The following is a 21,012-nucleotide window of genomic DNA, read 5'->3' as shown; positions in this document are numbered from 1 at the left end:
CTGATTTAAATCAACAATTTAAATTTTTTTATCTTTAAGTATCTTAAAGAGAAATTTTGCCTTTTTACCTGGTAGAAGAGACAAAAATCTTCTATCTGTCTGATGTTTTAAAAGTATAGTCAACTTATTACCAAGCTAATATTTCCATTTGGTGTCTTGTTCAAACAATGACTTGTTTTTACAAATTGCTGTTCTTTAGTTTTCTTTTTTTCTATAATAAAGGTCTCTGTTGTATTTCTGACTTACTAGACATTAATTTATTCTTCAAAGCATATTTGGTTTATTGTTAGAATTAAACTAAGCAAAGCCATTAATACCAGCATGTTAAAACTTTAAAAAGCCTTTTTCCTTATGGGGTTTTTGTAGCAAATAAAAATATTCAGCCCATTTTCACTTTAAAATGATTAAAAAAAAAAACCAACAAAAACTCACTGCCCGTACTATCTTATCCCATTAGAAACTCTAACAGTCTCTGTTGTGATTCTGTGTCTTTTATGTTGGCACAGGAAACAATAGATCCAGAATTTTCAGTCTGGCTGACTGCAGCAGCATCCTTGCCATCAGCAACATTCTTTTCAAAACGTTGCCTTGTTCTTGGTACCAGGCTCTGTCTGTGATACTTTTTGCCATTGGTATATGCTGCTTTTTTTGATGCTGGCAATAGACGCACAAACCTTTTTAAACATCTTTCAAATAGGGTCTCTGTGTGATGTGGAATAAGTCAGGTCCCCCAGGTTACTGCTTGTACGTAACTTAATTGTAAACAGAAGTTGTGTTCCTTCTGATGGTATGGATGTTTCCACACTGTGTGTGTCTTCCAAGGTAGTTATTATAAATGGCATCTCAATGGTCTATAACAGGGGTGGGCAAACTTTTTGGCCCGAGGGCCACTTCGGGATTGTGAAACTGGAGGGCTGGGTAGGGAAGGCTGTGCCTCCCCAAACAGCCTAGGCTCCATCCCCTCCCACTTTCCGGCCCCTGACTGCCCCCCTCAGAACCTCCGACCCATCCAACCCCCCCTACTCCTTGTCCCCTGACTGCCCCGACCCTCGCCCCTAACCGACCCCTGGGATCCCACCCTCTATCCAACCCCCCTGTCCCCTGACTGCCCCAACCCCTAACAACCCTCTGCCCCCAAGCAGGCCCCCGGGACTCCCATGCCTATCCAACCCCCTCCCCCCCATTCCCCGTCCCCTGACCACCACCCCCAGAACCCCTGAGTCATTCAACCCCCCCCGCTGCTTGTCCCCTGACCGCCCCTCCCGGAACCTCCCACCCCTAACCACCCCCCGGGGCCCCATCCCCTATCCAACCCCCCCCCTGGTTCCCTGACTACCCTGGCCCCACAACAGGCCCCCCGGGACTCCCACGCCTATCCAACCCCCCCTCCCATTCTCCGTCCCCTGACCACCACCCCCAGAACCCCTGACCCATTCAACCCCCCCGTTCTTTGTCCCCTGACTGCCCCCTCCTAGGACACCCTGCACCTAACTGCCCCCGGGACACCCCCCCATCCACTCCCCCCCCCCCCGTCCCCTGACTGCCCTGACCCCTATCCACACCCCCATGCCCTGACAGGCCCTCTGGGACTCCCATGCCTTAATCCAATGCCCCCTGGGACCCCCCTTCCCCTTCTTCAGCCCCCCGCTCCCTTCCCCCTTACCATGCTGCTCAGAGCAGCAGGAGCTCGCAGCCCCGCTGCCTGGCCAAAGCCAGCCACACCTGGCTCCCCGGCCAAGAGCTCAGGGGCCAGGCCAGATGTGGCCCACGGGCTGTCATTTGTCCACCTCTGGTCTATAATCTCTCTCCCAGCATGCACTGATAATGTAAGAGCTTTATTTGCACTACAACATTTAGGTTGCAATCACTGTTATAAGTAAGGCTTAAATTTTGTCAGGGATATTTTTAGTAAAAATCACTGACTGGTCACGGACAATAAGCAAAAATTAACAGACGCCCATGATCTGTCTGTGATTTTTTTACTAAAAATACCACTGACAAAATGAGGGAGGAGGAGGGTCCAGCACCCACAGCTTCTGGGGTTTCTGTGACCTCTGTGACATAATCGTAGCCTTAGTTATAAGCCCCTGGAATGTCTTAATGTGCCAGTGTCCACATATAAGGTTCTAAATGATGCACAGGTACTCTCACCACCATTGTGATTGTACTTGTTCAAAGCAAATGCTAAGTACAGTGGCCAAAGTTTTCAAAGCCTAAAATTAGGCTTCTAAACCTGTATTTCAGAGATGCTGTGTGTTTGCACCACCTACCAAAGTGAATAGCAGGAGACTAACAAAAATGCCTATGTAACAGTCATACATTTTATTTGTTAAATCTAGATCACCATAGCCTATTTACACTAATGAACCGACTAGTTAATGACAAATTTTGAACAGTAGGTGCTGCTGACTTGATGTTGAAAACAACTTAGTTGCCAGGATGTATGATTCTGCAAAAGGTTGTTCCATCCACACTTAGGGCTTGTCTTCACTATGGGGGTAAGTTGACCTAAATTAAGCTACTCCACCTATGTGAATAACGTAGCTGGATTCGATGTAGCTTAGGTTGACTTACCCCAGTGTCTTCACAGTACTGAGTCAGTAGGAGATGCTCTCCAATCAACTTCTCCAAGAAGAGTAAGGGTACTGGGGTCGACCGGAGAGCACTCTGCCATTGATTTCGCGGATCTCCACTAGACCTGCTAAATCGATCCCTACTATATTGCAGCAGCGTTGATCTCCTTGTAGTGGAGACCAGCCCTAACACTTACAATGGTTATCTGCACCAGTTTCAGCAGCACCTGTTGTCACGGATCCACAGGTTCAGTGCTCTCAAATAGTTCTGGAACAGTCCCCGTGATGACCTCCTTCTGTGTGTCAGTCCCCTTAGGTTTCAGAGGAACAGCCGTGTTAGTCTGTATTCGCAAAAAGAAAAGGAGGACTTGTGGCACCTTAGAGACTAACCAATTTACTCTCACTGGGATAAGTCCCTTGGCTTCACTGCCTCCTGGGACTGAATCTTGGAGCCTTTGGCTCCTCTGCCTCTTGCCATGAACTCCTTACAGAATCTCCCACCTGGACTGGACCCCAGAAGGAGATTTACGTACCCAAAGGGAGCAATGCACTCCCAGTTTCCTTAATCTGGAGTGACACTCAGCCAGTGTTGTAAAAGCAGAAGGGTTTATTAGATGTCTGGAACACAGAGTGGAAAGTCCTTGGTTATGACAGAAAACAGAAGGTTACAGCATAGTCCCTCTGGGTCAGTTCAGAGCCCAGATCTCTCCTCTGATCCCTTCTGAGTCCCAGTCCAGAAGCTGCTTCTCCCCTCCAACAGCCCACACTTAACAACCCCCCTGACCCTTCCTCAGTCCTTTGTTCTTGTTCCAGGGCAAACATTGTCACCTGGCCCTCCTCCATAGCCCTTTGTTCTCCAGCTGGTCAAACCTGGTTGGTTTCCTGCAGAGTGTGAGCCCTTCATGGTCATTAGTTGCTAGGTGCCTAAATCCAGGCAGTTGTCTTCTGGGACTCTCCATGGACATGGCCTCCTGGCCCAGACAGCCAGGCATCAGTTACACCTGGATCTCTGCAAAGAATAAACATATATAAAATTAAATAAACTAGTTATACTGATATGTCTGTTATATGTTGCTCAGTTGTGTGAAAAATCCAAATCCCTGAATGATGTAGTTATACTGATTTAATCCACCGGTGTAGACCGCACTATGTCAACAAGAGCTTCTCCTCTTGACATAGCTACTTCTTGAGGAGATGGATTGACTACATTGACGGAAAAAGCTCTCTTGTCAGCGTAGGAGCATCTTTACTAAAGTGTTACAGAGGCTCAGCTGTAGTGCTATATGCGAAGGCAAGCCTTTGAGCAAGTGTAGAAGCTGTGGGGGTGCACTTCTGGGGGCCCCACAGTCCCAGAGTGGCCTGGAGGATTAGCGGGGGGCCAGGAGCAGCCCGCTCTGCTTCTCTTGCCCCAGCCCCAGCCGTATCACTCGGGGGATGGGGCTTGGGGGAAAGGGTCCCCCCGGCACTCACCGGCAGCGGCGGAAGTGGAGCAGCCTGTGCCCAGCCTGCTCCAATCCGCCAGCTCCCAGCCACGTTGCTCCGCTTCCTGCCACCGGTGAGTATGAAGGGTGTCCTTTCCCTAACCTCCCTGCACTCACCGGCGGCGGGAAGCGGAGTGCCACATGGCTGGGAGGTGGCAGAGTGGAGCGGGCTGCGGCCACGTTGCTCTGCTTCCCGCCACTGCTGGTAAGCGCCTGTTGGGGGCAGGGTGTGTGGGTAGGGGTCGGAGCAGTCAGGAGACAGGAAACAGGGGGGTGGGGTTGGGTCCTGGGGGTGATTAGGGACGAGGGGGTCTCTGGAGGGGGTGGTCAGGGAACAAGGTACGGGGTGGCCAAAGGAAGTTCAATATAACGCGGTCTCACCTATAACATGGTGAGATTTTTTTTGTCTCCTGAGGACCGCGTCATATCAGGGTAGAGGTATGCTTCCAAGGATCACAGCCCTTTTGGCCACAATATCACACTGAGAGCTCGTGACTCCCAAGCCCTTTTCAGAGTCACTGCTTCTCAGTATAGAACCCCCAACCTGTAAGTATACCCTGCATTATTTATTTCTGGAAGTATGACTCTACATTTGGCCATATTAAAACACACATTGTTTATTTACATCCAGCTTACCAAGTGATCTAGATTGCTGTATATCAGTGACCTGTCCTATTCTTTTTTTACCACTCCCCCAATCTTTGTATCATTTGTAAACTTAAATCTATAATGTTGTTTTCTTTCAGGTCATTGATAAAAATGTTCAGTGCTATAGGACCGAGAACGGATACCTGGGGGACCCTACTAGGACACACTTTATGATGATTCCCTGTTTACAGTTATATTTTCAGACCTATCAGTTAGCTAGTTTTTAATCCATTTAATGAGTGCTGTGTTTTTGTATTATTCTAATCAAAATATAATGCAGTGTCAGAAGTATTAAGTATATTACATCCACAATATTACCATTATCAACCAAACTCATAATCTCACAAAAAGTCATTTGCCAGGATCTATTTTCCATAAACCTACCTTGATTGGCATTAATTATATTACCCTGATTTAATTTTTTTAATTGAGTCCCATATCAGCATTTTGTCGAGGTTCAATGTCAGGCTGACAGGCCTGTAATTATCTTCTTTAAATATTGGCCCAATATTAGATTTCTTCCAGTCCTCTGGAACTTCTCCAAAATCAACACTGATTGTCCAGAGAGCACCTAAGCTAGGTCTTTTAAAACTCTTGCGTGCAAGTTATCTGGACCTGCTGATTTAAAGCTAGACACTTTTAGCAGCTGTTGCTAAACATCCTGCTTAGTTACTGTTGGGATGGTATATTATCATTATATGATATAACCACGTTTGACTTTTTCCAAAATACAGAACAGAAATATTTATTGAAGACTTCTGCCTTTTTTGCATTATTGTTGACAACTCTACTGTTTCCATCTAGTAATGGACCAGTACTACTATTCGGATTCCTTTTGTTCCTGGTACAAATTAAAAATTCCTTCTTATTGTCTTTAACTCTGCTGGCTGTAGAGTTCTGTTTTTGTCCTTTGGCTTCCCTTATCAGTTTTCTTCAATTCCTAGCCTGTGATTTATATTAATTGCTATCAACTTCCATTTGCATTATTCTTATTCTGTATATCTGCTTTCGCTTTCACTTTCTAAGCCAGTTTGGCTTTTTTAACCAGGATGGGCATCTTTCTTGATTGTGGAATTGTGAGGTTTTGGGCATCTAGTAAACTATTCTTAAATAGTTCCCCATTGACATTCACATTTTTCTTTTAAATTTTTTCTCCTAACTGATTTGATTCAAAATGGTTTCCAGCTTTGTGAAATTGGCCCTTTTAAAGTGCGTGTGTGTGTGTATTTATTTACTACTGGTTTGAATTTTATTCTGTTTGCACATAAATATAATCAAGCCATAATCACTTGTAAGCTATCAATAGTTTTTAATTGTATATCAGTTCCTCTTTATCTGTCAGATGAGGTCTAATACAGAATTCCCTTGTGTTGGATCCAATACTACTTCAGTTAAGAAACTGTCATGTATAATTTTTAGCAATTCTGAGGATGTTTTAGTCCTGGCAGGATGAGACATCCAGCATATGTCACTCAGATTGAAGTCCCCATGATAACAGAGCTTTTCTTCTTGCGGAATCAATCTCTGACTTCTTGTATCAAAACATTAAGGGTTTTTCCTTCAAAAAGAGTTTCTTGCGGAAAGAGAGAAACTTATCTCTACACATGTGACTGCATGGTCTTCTTGAAACTGATGAATTTCCTATGCAGTAAGATAAAGCCATCCTCTGAAATTTGATAAGATGAGTCTTCCTGGGAATCTGAAGTATTATTTGAGTCCCAAAGTACCACATTAAAAATATTCTGTCTGGAGTGTCAGAATACTGTGAAAGGAGTCAAAAGGAAGAGATCCTGGAAAGTTGTGGTCCTAAAACATCAAGCCCTTTACTAGAAAGATCCTAGAGAAGGAATATTTTGTAGATTTTTGTTATCCTAACAGTTTGTGTCCGACTGTGTTTCTTTTCTACTAGAACCATTCTGAAATTTATATTATTTCCTCAAATGAGTTTAGTGATAGAGGTATCTCCAAGAATAGATTTATAATAGAACCACACATTTGTCGTTTTAAAAAAAAAACAAAAAAAACTGCACAATATCTTACCTGTTGACCTGATTGATAATCTATTGTTGGGTCTGTGTGTGTGATCTGTTTTCTGAAAAACTCTTGAAATCTACACCAGAGGCAATGGAATTTTAGAAAGACTTGATGAGCTAACTGTCAAAGTCCATGAACTCAAGAGATTGTAGGCAGCCCTTATTTGTTGTGTTCTAACGTGAGGGATAATAATTGCCAAAGTAAACTATAAGATTAAGCAGGAGGGAATCAAAAAGCCAAATGCTTAATGGTAAATTGAAATGTCTTTTAAAAATTGTTTTAACTAGCAATTATTATTTTACTAACAAGTAAGTGGGTAGACTTAAGTTCTTCCTCATTTATTTACCTGCCATGACCTAGCATTAGTACTGTTGCCCTTCAGGTTACTGATGACCTTACAGGCATCTGAAGAGCAAGAAACTGAGCACACTGCTCTGTGGGGTCACCAGTTGGCCTTATTATTCCTGTCTGAATGTACAAGAGTGAGTGGCTGAGAAAATGGGACATGTACTGAGCAGCTGATGCAGACAAATGGTTTTATGGCACTAAAGTTTTTGCTTGTTTATAAGCCTCAAGATCAAAAGTAGTCAGCAGTGAGTGAGGGGACAGAGGAATAATTCACTTTTTTTTTTTTTTTTAATAAAACTTTGGACAATTCTTTCTGATCTTTTTTTCATCATGAGATGAATATTCCAGCTCTTGGGGAAAAGAAAAATGGTTTGAAAGTCCATCTGTGTCTCCTGTCTTTATCCAAAGGTGGTGGTTTAAATTAGTTGCCAAAGTTTACAAAATGGGCCATTAAAGTTGCTACAACATACTTCTAGGAAGGTATTTAGGAGGTAGTTGTAGGGAGAAGTATTTTGATACTATTGGATATGATGGAAAGAACTACAGATAATTCAGGGTGTTGTATTGTTTGACAAACTCTTTATAAAATGTCAGATTTGTTAGGTGCTGACTAAATATACTTATTTAATGTAGTTCTTTATTTACAGTGAAGTATGCGAGACCTAACCGCTCAGGTAACAAGCAGTCTGCTGCAGTTTCCAGAAGTGACTGTTCAAGCACTTGGAGAAGATGAGATAACACTAGAATCTGTACTTCGTGGGAAGTTTGCTGGAGGTAATCCTCTTTCTCTGAAACTTGTTGTTAATATTGGAATTAATAATTACTTGTGAGTGTGGGTTATCTAAATACATATAGTAGTGATACATTTTACTTGTGGCAGAGTAACAGCCTTTTGTAGTGGTAAACACCCATTTTTTCATGGTCTGTGGGTATAAAAAGATCTTCTGTACTTTCCACAGTATGCATCTGATGAAGTGAGCTGTAGCTCACGAAAGGTTATGCTCAAATAAATTGGTTAGTCTCTAAGGTGCCACAAGTACTCCTTTTCATTTTACTTGTGAAATGTGTTGGCTCCATTAAGATGTATCAGGTGAGTTTACCAATAGCTTTATGAAGCCAGGAGGTTCATATCAGGTGAGTTTTCCCAAAATGCTGCTATTTTTAAGCTGTTGCCTGTAATTCAGTAACCCACTTGGTCCTAGCTCTGTGTAGATCCCATTGTTCTTAAATTTCATGTTGTAGTAAAAGAGTGTATGTTAATTCTGTTTTGTATGTGTGTATGCGTGCACAGTCTCAAACTTAGACATAGTAATACATTAAAACTATGTACATTTCTAACTAAACTATTTTGGGTGGACTCATCCCCAAATCATCATCTAAGATTTTATAATTTCAAATGAATCCTTCTGTGTTTATCATTCTTACATAAACTTTTCCCCTTATTTCACTTTAGGGAGAAATGGGCTGGCTTACTTGGCCTGTGGTCCTCAGCTTGAGGTAGTAAACTCTATCACGGGAGAACGGCTGTCTGCATATCGTTTCAATGGAGTAAATGAACACCCACCCACTGTCCTTGTGGTGAAGGAATTTTCCTGGCAGAAAAGAACTGGACTTCTAGTTGGATTGGAAGAAGCAGAAGGGAGTGTTCTCTGTCTGTATGACCTTGGAGTATCAAGAGTGGTAAAAGCAGTTGTTCTTCCAGGAAGGGTACGTACTTTTTAATCTAAAAGCAAAGCTTCTGTTCTGTTGTATGCCATAGAATTCTGTTTTGAGGAAGGTTTTATATGGATGGTTGCAAAAATACCAACTTACAGTACATAGTGGACTTAATCTTGATATCAGAACTTGGGTTGGAAGGTACCAACTGTCTCTTAACTAATGCTGAAAGTAAAAAAAAAAAAAAAAAAAATTCACTTGTACTACAGAACAAGATACTACAGGTTTCTTAGCTGTTGGATTATTCAAAGTGACTCCAAGATGGTAGGGGTTGCTAGCACTTTGAAGGACAGGACTAGTGTTAAAAATGATCTTGATAAATTGGATAATTGGTCTGAAATCAACCAGATGAAATTCAATAAAGACAAGTGCAAAGTGCTACACCCAGGAAAGAAAAATCAAATGCAAAATGGGGAATAACTGTCTGGGGAGTAGTACTGCAGAAAAGTATCTGGGGGGTTATAGTGAATCATAAATTGAGTATGAGCCAGCCGTGTGACTCAGTTGTGAAAAAGGCTAATATTCTGGGGTGTGAAAACAGGAGTGTCATATCTAATTGTCTTTCTCTGCTCGGCACTGGTGAGGCCTCAACTGGAGTGTTGTGTATAGTTTTGGGTGCCACAGTTTAGGAAAGACATGGATTAACTGGAGCATCCGTAGGAGAGCAGCAAAAATGATAAAAGGTTTAGGAAACTAGAGCTATGAGGAAAGGTTAAAAACACTGGGCATATGTAGTCGTGAGAAAAGAAGACTGGGAGGGAACTAAATCTTCAAGTATGTTGAGGACTGTTATAAAGAGAACAATTGATTACTGTCCTCCGTATCCACCAAAAGTAGGACAAGAACTAATGGACTCAATCTGCAGCAAGGGAGATTTAGGTTAGATATTAGGAAAATCGTTTTAACTATAAGAATAATTAAAATCTGGAATAGGCTTCCAAGGAAGACTGTGGAATCCCCGTCAATGAAGATTTTTAAGAGCAAGTTAGATGTTTGGCTAACTGTTAAGGATGATCTAGGTCTGCTTGGTCTGCTAGGTCTCTCAAAACAGGGGGCTGAAGTAGATGACCTCTTAAAGTCCCTTCCAATCCTACATTTCTATGATTTTTGTGAGTAGAAGGGGATGAAAGATGTGAAGAACCAGTTGCTCATATAAACCTAAAAACAACCATACCCTTTCTACTTTAGGCCTCCTTCCGACACATATTCTTAAAAGCTCTTTGAGTAAAATGACAATATCTTTAATAAAACTGCAAATCCTAGAAATTGATTTGTGTTGTAAATAAATTACAATGACTCCCTTAGAATCTCAAACTAGCTAACCGGAGACTGTGCGCTTAGACTTGTGAACTTTCTTTTGTGTTTTGGAATAAGGCAGGGGGCATTAGCAAACCAGTTATCTTCATATCCACAGGTGAGCTTGCATCTAGTGGGAAGCACAACTTCCTTGCAAGTCTGTTTCCTGCATATATGATTGGTACCCCCAAATTAGATAGTATCAATCTAAAAAGAAGCACCTTGGACTTGGGACCCTACTTTCTTAACTGGTTTAACTGTCTGGAGTTGCTCTACTGGGTTTATGACCTTCAGTCATCCTTCTCTTAAGGAAACTAGCCAATAGAAAGTTGTAGCTATTGCTTACTGAGATGGAACAACGATCCCAGTTGGAAATATTGTAACTTTCTGTGATGGCACATTCTAACTCGGATTAGAGGGACTAAAGGAGAATCAGATGTCCACCTTTTCCACAAAACCTATCCTTCCCTCTGTTGACTCATTACTGGCCTCAGCCCCAATGCTACCTCTCCCACAGGATGAAGAATAGAAAGTAGGGATATTGCCCCTTGTTAAACCAGAGGTTCTCAAGCTGTGGTTCAGAGAACATTTAGTGGTCTGCAGAGAGTTGTCTGGTCACCTCTCCTTGGTTCTACCTGCTACATAGTTTTGCCAGCTAAAGGTATTATACTGGCCTAATACTGCTTTTCTCTAATTAATTCCTGTAATTGCCACAACGATGTTGTGTGCGAAGTGAAGAGAGAAACTTGAGTAGTGCAGGCAAAGAACCCATTAATTAACTTAGTTATATAAACCTGTTTTGTTGTTGTGGGAAGGAGAGAGATCTTTCTAGGCATTTAAGTGACAGTTCCTTCTCCCTTGGACTGGCACGTTTGATTCTTGGGTACTCCTCTCACTATGGTTTTGTCTACATTCAGAAAGCTTTCACTGGTATAGCTACCAACTGTTAGTAAATCAATGTAGTTAACAAATATGCAAATTTTCTGAAAGTAGACAATGTCCAAATCAGGTTGCTAGGAGCTTGAAGGATTCTTTGCACTTCAATCGTCTTAGTATCTGCAACAATTGGAGTTGCCTTCACAGTGACTTCTTTCACTGCCTCCCTTTTCTGAGCAGTTTGAGTCTTCTTCTCTTTTGTAGGGGTTTTTAAACTCTTGAGTGTCATCTGTAGTAGTAAGCATTTATATTATAGTAGCATCCAAAGGGTGCTGGACTAACACGAGACTTCCTTCTCTCCCCTGAAGGGCTTAGTTTACAAGACAGACAATCAAGGGTAGAAGATGGTATATAACATATAAGCAAATTTATTTGGTGAAGAATTGGCATAGTTTTGTTACATGTTTTATTGGGCTTTTCAAAAAAGATTGAGATTCAGGTTGGGAAAGCAATGGGAAGTTAATAAGACAAAGGAAGTAGGGAAAGGAAGGCAAGGTAAGAGGGATGGTCACAGGTCTTCACTTTTCCTAGCCATGATCAGCAAGTAGATTGTTTTGTTAGTTTTTCCCCATGCATTAAAAATTGTGTGGAGAAAGCATGAAGGTATTTATAGGAGAGGCTGGCTGTTGGGTGGTAGAGGCCTGGAAACTTCAGAGAGAAGGCAAGGGTTATCTGAATTTTTTTTTTTTTTTTTTTACTATTGATAGCCTTGTGCTCTATATAGACTTGCATTATGTGGGATATATTTCATATATGCCCAAGGAAGAGTTGAATAAACAGTATACATTTTTACAAACATGTTTGACCTGTGGCTTTCATTTTGCTTTCTACCAATCTTGCCATTAGACTCAAGTTAGTTTAATCAGGAATTAGAAGCAGTCACTGGATTGGATTGGAATGCCCTGAGCTGTGATTAGGAATGTAGAGAAGCAAATAAAATTCAGTGTAGACAAAGAACTAATTATTTAATGTGTGTTCAGTCTTTCACTAATTTGCTGTGAACTTCATTATTAAAATATTTAAGCTTTTCTCTTGGCTTTGTAGCCCTGTGTGGGTAAGTTTTGTATTCAACACATTTAACATGATTTAGAACAAATTTTAGCTTTCATTTTCTGTAATTCATTTCTTCTGTCCTTTTTTTAAAAGCATTAATGAACCCTTGAAATTATGGGCTAGATTCTCAGTGGATAAAAATTGTCTTACCTTTTTAGAAGTCAGTTAAATTATGCCCGTTCAACTGATTTGGGATCTCTGATTTGGGCCAAGGTGTCAAACTATTAACACCTAAATCAGCTTTAACATAAGTGTTTTCATATTAAAAGACGTAATCATTCCCAAGGAGTGAATTAAAAACAGATTAGCAAAATAAACAAACAATAAAAGAGTGACTAAAAATATTATGCTTCAGAAGTGTTTTTTATGGAATCTAAAAATGGACCACATCAATGATGCACAGATTTAGTACTTTTAAATGGTTGCTTTGAGAAAGTATCAACAAACATTTTCATGAACTTTTCAGATTTGCATGGTAGCAGAAGAATAACGTTCAGATTCAGTGAGCTGGGGAAAGTTCTCTTAGTCTGCTCATTTCTGGAATATGAGTTGGCAATGGCATAGGGAAACACAAAAACCCAGGCTGTACCACAGTGGGGAAAAAAATACTCTTTCAGAGGCTCCCACATGGAAAAGTAAATTCGAAATAAGGAAAATGCTAGGAAGTTTGTATGTTAAAGCAAAAAAATACTCTTATTTGCAGCCAGATGCTAAAGAAAAAAGCTACATAAAGAAAAAGAAACCAGAAGCAGCATTTGTAGAAAGGGAGTTCAGCAAGCATCCTACTTCAGTACTTTTTCTTCTTACTGCTGCCACCAGGAGTAATTCAGCAAGGTTTTTAATCCATTTTTAAAATTTGTTGATAATCCTTTGACTAGTGTGGGAAACAGGAAGCTTGATTTATAGAGATCTGGACCCAAAGATGGCAATTGAAATTGTTATAGATCGGAATTGCTGTGACTGACATGAATGCTGGACTCCATGGCTGTGTAATCACAATAAACCCTGACGGAGGGTATGTCTGCAGTGGAGCTGGAGGTGTAATTCTGTACTGTAGTTTTGATTGAGCTAACATGCTAAAAATAGCGGGGTTGCTGTGGTGGTGGGACAGCCTAGCTCTCTCAAGTATGATCCCATCTGTGACCCTATGTAAGTGCTGAGGGTGGCTAGCCTATACTGCCATACATGCTGCTGATTTTAGTGCACTCTCAAAGCTAGGGCATGTATGTCTACCTGAGCTGGAAATTACTTCTCCAGCTCCAGTACATATGTACCCCATAGCTTCCAGATCCGTGTCCCGTCCGTCCCCCCCATCATCATACCCCCCGCCCCCCCGCTAACACGTGAGGCAAGAGACTCTTTGGCCTGTTCTTACATAACTAGGGACCTACCAAATTCACGGTCCATTTTGGTTAATTTCACAGTCAGGATTTTAAAAATAGTCAATTTCATGGTTTCAGATGTTTACATGTGAAATTTCAAGGTACTGTAACTATGGGGGTCCTGACCCAAAAGTGGGTCATGGTGTCAGGGGAGTGTCATAAGACTATTGTAGGGGGGTCATGGGATTGCCACCCTTACTTCTGCCCTGCTGCTAGCTGCTGGCCAGACTCCCAGCTCTAAATCCACACCAGCAGCAGCTCAGAAGTGAGGGTTGCAGGGTATGGGGGGGGAGTTTACCATATATCAGTTTTACTGGCAACCCCCAACTCAGGTCGGGGGGGCTGAAAGCTGGGGCCACAGACCCCCACCCAGGTCGGGGGACTTACAGCCACCCTCGCTTCTGTGCTGCCTTCAAAGCTGGGCTCCCAGGTAGTAGCAGTGGAGCTTCCTGCAGCTGGGGGAGTTTCCCAGAGGTGGGTCTGACCTGGCTCCGGGAGCAGCCCTTGCAGGAGAAAAGGAAGTCCTGTCCCTCCCCAGCCCGGGCCAGAACTAGTCTGGTGCATGGTAGAACCCCCGGCACTGTGAATTTGATAGCGCCCTATATGTAAACCATTTCCCTGTGACACAAAACATTCCATTATTTCTTTTGTGTGTTATGCTCAGCCTCTAATTCATAAGAGAATCAAGGGATAGCGTATGTTGCTGTGCTGTGGTACAGTTTTAGTGCAGAAGGCTGCACACATTAAAACTTCTACTGTAGTGTTGAGTATTTTCCTGGGGTGCACTTTAGCACATCCAGAGTCACATTTTTAATCTTAAATTAACTAGAGAAAATGCTTTCATTACCCAGTAATTCATTTCATTTCTTCCTGTTCAGCCAGGGCTAGTTTTGCATATAAGACATATGGTGGCCTCTCACAATTTTGTTTTCTGCTTGATTTCCTTCATCAGTATTCCCAAAAGTACATTGGGATGTGCATTTAAAAAGACCTTATTTCTGACTTGTTCTGATGATTTTTTGGGGGGAGGGGGGTTAGTCTAATCAAATGCAACCTATATATAGATGTGGTTTGCATAGTCTTATCCTGATGATTGCCTTCAATTGTTAGTGAGAATGTTTAATTATCGTGAAAATGGCCCATCTTTCTAGGCAGGTTAGTCACTACATAGCATAATTTACAGAACACCTAAAACTTCATGAGATTACATAGCAAGTACAATTTATATTTCACAGGAAAGGCACTGTCCTTCACATTGGTAATGTTTTTCATCATATGAGCAGAGGAAGAATCAGCTTGCACTTTGAGTTTTTAATATAAAGCTGCCTTAAAATATTATTTTCAAACAGGTAGCTGAAACTGGTGAGCTGCAATATTAGAGAGCACCATTTAAAGAGTATTTTATTTAACTGTAGTACAATATCTTAGGACATTCCTCTAAAAATATTAGAGGATATAATGGACTCCCTTCTTTCTCCTGCTCAGGGCTGTAAATTTTTTTTTAATAATCTGAGAAAATACTTTTCTTTTAAATCTTATGAATTAGAAAGTAATTACAGAATCATATTCCTAATATGCCAACTTCTGTCCTGTACTACATTGCAACACTTCATTTATAGTTTGTCAAATGGCTTAAAAGTTAACATGCAGTTTTCTTCTAGGTAACCGCTATTGAACCCATAATTAATCATGGTGGAGCTCGTGTCAGCACTCAACATTTGCACCAGAGTCTGCGATGGCTTTTTGGTGTGGCAGCTGTGGTTACAGATGTTGGTCATATCCTGCTGATTGACCTTTGTTTGGATGATTTCTCATGTAGTCAGAATGAAATAGAGGCATCAGGTAAATTAGCATTTTTATATTTAAACAGATTTTCTGGTTGAGAAGTAAGAAAACTCAAGTTTCCTAAATGAGGAATGTGCATTTCCTATCTGATAAAACATAAGCATCCTGTGTCTTTAAGATCTGTTTGGCTTAGGACTACTTATAATAGCCTACTTGACACCATGAATTCTTAGCTGATGTGCTAATTCTTTCTTTGAAAGATGTTCTAATCTTCTGGTTCTTAAGGCCAAAACTTTTTTTCAAAAAAGCCTAAATTTAGGTTCTTACATCCTTATACATAGCCTGACCCTACACCACTGAAGTTGGTGGAAGTTTGCCTTTGACTTCAATGGAAGAAGGTGTGTTAAATGCCTAAATATGATCTTGTACGTAATTTTAGGTAACAGTTTTTTAAAACACTTGGTTTAAATGATAATTCCTCTGCATGGGCACGTAGAGGAAAGGAGAGGGACATTTAAAAACCCTAATTTAAAAAACAAGCAAACCTGCATTTGGATGTATAGAATCTCTCAATTGCATCCAACATTTCGTTATTATGGAGATATCTTAGTGGCTTCATAGTGGGGGTCGCTTTTGAATATGGGCTTAAAGGATATAAATAAACTTCATGCTTGAGGGCATAAGTAAACCACTAACTGACAGGGTCTAGAGAGAAACTTACCCTGTGAACCAATCTTTTTCATAATTGTCTATTATGTGGATTTTTGTACGTTAAAGTATCTGGGACAGAAGACTGGTCTAGATGGACTACTAGTCTAATCCAATTTGATAATTCCTGTGTTCTTAAAATGAGCTTGAAGCATAAATACTAATTGAAAACACTGCATAAACTGCACATTTGACAGGGAGTAGGGTATTTGATAATATACAGCATAATGCTAAGCTCTTAACATTTATCCTGAAAAAGCTGAAGAATGTAACCTCTTATGTTGCATGATCTTGTGTGTGTAGACCTAGAAGTGATCACTGGGATCCCTGCTGAAATCCCACAAATAAGAGAAGCTGTGACCAGAGAGGGACGACATCTCTGTTTCCAGTTACTAAGTCCATCGGGAGCAGCTGTAACAACCTTATGCTACATAAGCAGGAGCAATCAGCTGGTTGTGGGATTCTCAGATGGCTATCTTTCACTGTGGAATATGAAAACCTTGAAGAAGGAGTAAGTATGCCTTTATATGTATGTCAATATCTGGAGGTGGGGAACTCAGTTATTTCACTTAACTGATTTAGGTTAAATAGAAAAGTAACTTTGATCAAATACTGAGTGTTGAAATTCTTAAATACAGTGTTGAAACCTTTAGAAGCCAATCCTAGATTAATCTTTTTTAGTGGTTTTAACTGATTTTTTTTTTCTTTCTCTTAACTGATTCCTTTAACTGCTTCATCTACAGAATAAACAATCTTGGTTATAATGACTAGAATATGAGAGAACTGCTTTGTGTAAAATTAAGGCAAAGTAGTTCAATCTTTCAGTAGTGTATAATGAATAAGGGAAATTTAGAAGACATTGATTTTACTGTAATGATTTTTCCAAGACCCTGTCACAGCTAGGTGTACTTCTTTACAAAGTTAAAGTATATTATTTACATAACTGTTAAAAATATCTCTGTGACTACTTAAAATCTTAGATGAGACCAGTGGGACAGATTGAAATTAGGGCTGTCAAGTGATTTTAAAATAATTAATTGCAATTAATCGCTCTGTTAAACAATAATAGAATACCATTTATTTAAATATTTTTGGATGTTTTCTACATTTTCAAATATATTGATTTCAGTTACAACACAGAATACAAAGTGTACAGTGCTCAATTTATATTTTTGATTACAAATATTTGTCCTGTAAAAAACAAAAAATAGTATTTTTCAATTCACTAATACAAGTATTATAGTGCAATCTCTTTATCATTAAATTTGAACGTAAAAATGTAGAATTATGTACAAAAAATAATTGCACTCAAAAACAAAACAATGTAAAACCTTAGTAGCGATTGGTTGCTACTTGTTCAGCCAATCGCTCAGACAAACATGTTTGTTTACATTTGCAGGAGATAATGCTGCCCGCTTCTTGTTTACAATGTCACCTGAAGTGTGCTAGTTCGTGCTTCAAGCACCATTCCAGAGGACATGTGTCCATGCTAATGATAGGTTCTGCTCAATAGCCATCCAAAGCAGTGCGGAGGGACGCATGTTCATTTTCATCTTCTGAGTCAGATGCCACCAGCAGAAGGTTGACTTTTTTTTTGGTGGTTCTGTTTCCGCATCAGAGTGTGGCTTTTTCAAGACTTTCGAAAGCATGCTGTACACCTCATCCATCTCAGATTTTGGAAGCCACTTCAGATTCTTAAACCTTGGGTTGAGTGCTGTAACTATCTTTAGAAATGTCATATTGGTACCTTTTGCGTTTTGTCTAATCTGCAGTTAAGTGTTCTTAAAACAAACAATGTATGCTGGGTCATCATCTGAGACTGCTATTACATGAAATCTCTCCCTCCCACCCCCCTCCAAGGAGTTCACTCTCAAATGTAACTACTGCAGTTTTTTTAATGAGCATCATCAGCACGGAAGCATGTCCTCCGGAATGGTGGTCGAAGCATGAAGGAGCATACAAATGTTTAGCATATCTGGCACGTAAATACCTTGCTTTCAGGTGACGTAAATAGGAAGTGGGCAGCATTATCTCACATAAATGTAAACAAACTTGTTTGTCTTAGCGGTTCGCTGAACAAGAGGTAGGACTGAGTGGACTTGTAGGCGCTAAAGTTTTATATTTTGTTTTTGAGTGCAGTTATGTAACAAACTCTACATTTGTAAATTGTACATTCACAACAGAGATTGCACTAAAGCAATTGTATGAGGCGAGTTAAAAAATACTATTTATCATTTTTACAGTACAAATATTTGTAATAGAAAATAATATAAAGTGAGCACTGTACACTTTGTATTTGTGTTGTAATTGAAATAATTATATTTGAAAATATTTAATGCATTTTAGTTGATATTCTACTGTTTAACAGTGCGATTAAAACTACGATTAATGGTGATTTAAAAAATTAATCAGTTAATTTTTTTGAGTTAATCCTATGAGTTAACAGTGATTAATCGACAGCCCTAATTAAAACATCTAACAGATCATTTGTGCCTGAAAAATAGCCTTTCCCACATTCCAGTCATGACTGAGATTGGAGACTGTTCCACCTTGGGACTGGTCACTCTTGTTCTATCACTGCTCCAGTGTCTCATCTATTACTGATGTGGTTAAAGGGATGTATCAGTGAAAACTGGATGCTTATATAGTGGGCCACAGACTCTGGGTGTGTAGATGTGGTTCTACATTATGTCCTCTTTCTCTGGGAAAGTGGGTTATATCTTCACTGTTGGCTTGTAAAATGCTTAAATAATATATAGCATTTATGCTTTCCAGTGTTAATTAGATGGGTAAGTAATTGTTTTTTCTTAAAAGAATAATACTGTCTTGATAAAAATAGATCCCACATGTTTGCTAAGATCTTGAAGTATAGAACAAGGAGTGTGCCAATCAAACTTTTAGGCAATAGAAACATGGGGAAGGACCTCAAATATTCTAGAGGCTAGGATTAAAATACATTATTAGATTAGAAAATTAACTTAAATCAAAATGGGATTCATTTAAGCAAACGTGTAATGGCTCACCAGATATTGTTGAATGTTTACATATACAAGGGTGCAATATTGGTAAGTGGTTGTACTAGAAAGAAGGTTCTGGGGCTTCGGGTAAGTAGAGTGAGTAGGTCACAAAGACAAATGTATTTAAACCCCTTAGTCTAGAAACAGGTAATTAATTCTACTTGGCACTGATTTGATTTCAGCTGGAAACAATGTGCTAAGTTTTAGGTACCACATTTTGAAAAAAGACAATTCAGAGGAGATAGGCAAAAAAGATAAAATTTTGAAAATCAGGCCTATAATAAAATGCTCAGATAATTAGTTTGAGTTCTACCTTGTCAGGTGTGCAAAGGAAATGTTATAATTTATCCCAAACCACTTATGTTAATCATCAAGGAAAGAAGGAAGAAAGAAATGGTTTTAGGTACCAAGTATCAAAGGGGTAGCTGTGTTAATCTGTATCCACAAAAACAAAAAGGAGTCCGGTGGCACCTTAAAGACTAACAGATTTGTTTGGGCATAAGGTTTCGTGGGTAAAAAAAACCCCACTCCTTCAGATGCATGGTAAAACTTCAGTTAAATAGAACAGGCTACTCCATTGTTGGAGATGTTCAAAGCTGGACATTCCTCCTAGAAGAGTCAAAGGAGAGAGAATGCGTTGATCCTACAACAATGCAGGGGATAGATTAGAATAGTGGTTCTCAACCAGGGGGTATGCAGAGATCTTACAGGAATATGTCAACTCATCTAGATATTTGTCTAGTTTTACAACAGGCTACATAAAAAGCACTAGTGAAATCAGTACAAATTAGAATTTCATATAGATAATGACTTATTTATATTGCTCTGTATGCTATATCAGAGTTTCTCAACCTGGGATCGCGGGATAGGTTTAGGGGTGTTGCAAGTGCAGGGCTGGCATTGGGGGGTGGCAAGCAGGGAAATAGCCTGGAGCCCCACACCACAGGGGGCCCCACAAAGCTAAATTACATGGTTCAGCCCAGGTGGTGGGGCTTGGGCTGAAGCCTTGCCGCTTGGGACTGAAATCAGACTCTTGAAAGGGGTACAGTGGTCTGGAAAGGTTGAGAACCACTGGATTAGAAGACTCATTGGAAGGTCTTTCCAATTCAAATGAGTCTGAGGAAAGATTAAGTTTATTTTACATAGCTGGATTAAACAAATTACATAGCATTTTTGAAAACTTCTGGTCTGATCAAAAGGAAACAGGTAGAAGTCCTAAAAGTAACCCAACTACTTGTTTGCTCTTTTGGTCATCGTTGTGTTTCGAGCAGATTTTTTCCACCCAACTATTCATGCTGACTGCTCATTTAACTACAATCACCCAGGAAAAAACATAGAACACATCAATAGGTGTGAGTAGTCCAAATGTTCATAATATTGTACTTATTTACATTGAAGTTTATTTGCGGTCATGTTGCTCGATTGTCTAGCTTTATTAAATCCTTCTGAAATTGTTAAAAATGTTCTCTAAAATTAAAATCAACTTTTAAATAATTGTAAGTATTTCTGGCATGAGAAAATGCTGTGGCTTTTGAAGTGCTGCTTGGAACACTTGGAAGGATAAATGTCAGACATCTAATCACCTGATTTAATTCCTCCCACCACTTTGTTCTAGCTACCACTTTCAGCTGGAAGGAGGGAGGATACCTGTCTATGCTGTTACTTTTCAAGAACCTGAAAATGATCCCCGCAATTGCTGTTACTTATGGGCAGTTCAGTCTACACAAGAAAGGTGAGTGAAGACTGATTTAGAAAACTAAATGATCTGTTGTCCAACTGACTTTGGGAGGGCATACATACGCAACTCTGAACGTGTTATAAATGTAAATCTTTCCCTGGGCTACTAATTGGAGATTTGATCCCTTAATATTACATTTTTGTTTACAATTGAAGGGCCAATATGTAGTGTTGTAGCTATGAATCATTTCAATCTTTCTTTTTGAATATACTCTGGCATTTTTTAAAAAAATTGTTTTTGATCACTTAGAAAATGTAAGTGTACTCAGTATAACCTTGACAATGGAACCACAAGTGC

At 40.0% G+C, this 21,012-nt stretch overlaps 1 protein-coding gene across 3 annotated transcripts in view; it reads left to right on the top strand.

Annotated features, from left to right (window-relative positions):
* Positions 1-21,012, top strand: part of AHCTF1 (AT-hook containing transcription factor 1) — an 85,479-nt gene that overhangs the window by 6,192 nt on the left and 58,275 nt on the right. For 2 of the 3 annotated variants that reach the window (XM_073338312.1, XM_073338314.1), the window contains exons 2-6: positions 7,732-7,858; positions 8,538-8,791; positions 15,129-15,309; positions 16,264-16,471; positions 20,593-20,709. In XM_073338312.1, coding sequence (XP_073194413.1) covers positions 7,738-7,858; positions 8,538-8,791; positions 15,129-15,309; positions 16,264-16,471; positions 20,593-20,709 — 881 coding nt within the window. In that variant the 5' untranslated portion in view covers positions 7,732-7,737. Of the gene's footprint in view, positions 1-7,717; positions 7,859-8,537; positions 8,792-15,128; positions 15,310-16,263; positions 16,472-20,592; positions 20,710-21,012 lie in introns of all 3 variants that reach the window. The other variant, XM_073338313.1, reaches the window with a different exon arrangement.

The sequence above is a fragment of the Lepidochelys kempii genome, chromosome 3, assembly GCF_965140265.1.
Source record: "Lepidochelys kempii isolate rLepKem1 chromosome 3, rLepKem1.hap2, whole genome shotgun sequence".
Lineage (NCBI taxonomy): Eukaryota > Metazoa > Chordata > Testudines > Cheloniidae > Lepidochelys > Lepidochelys kempii.
Note: the sequence above shows the minus strand (reverse complement) of the source record. Positions and strands in the feature narration are given on the sequence as shown.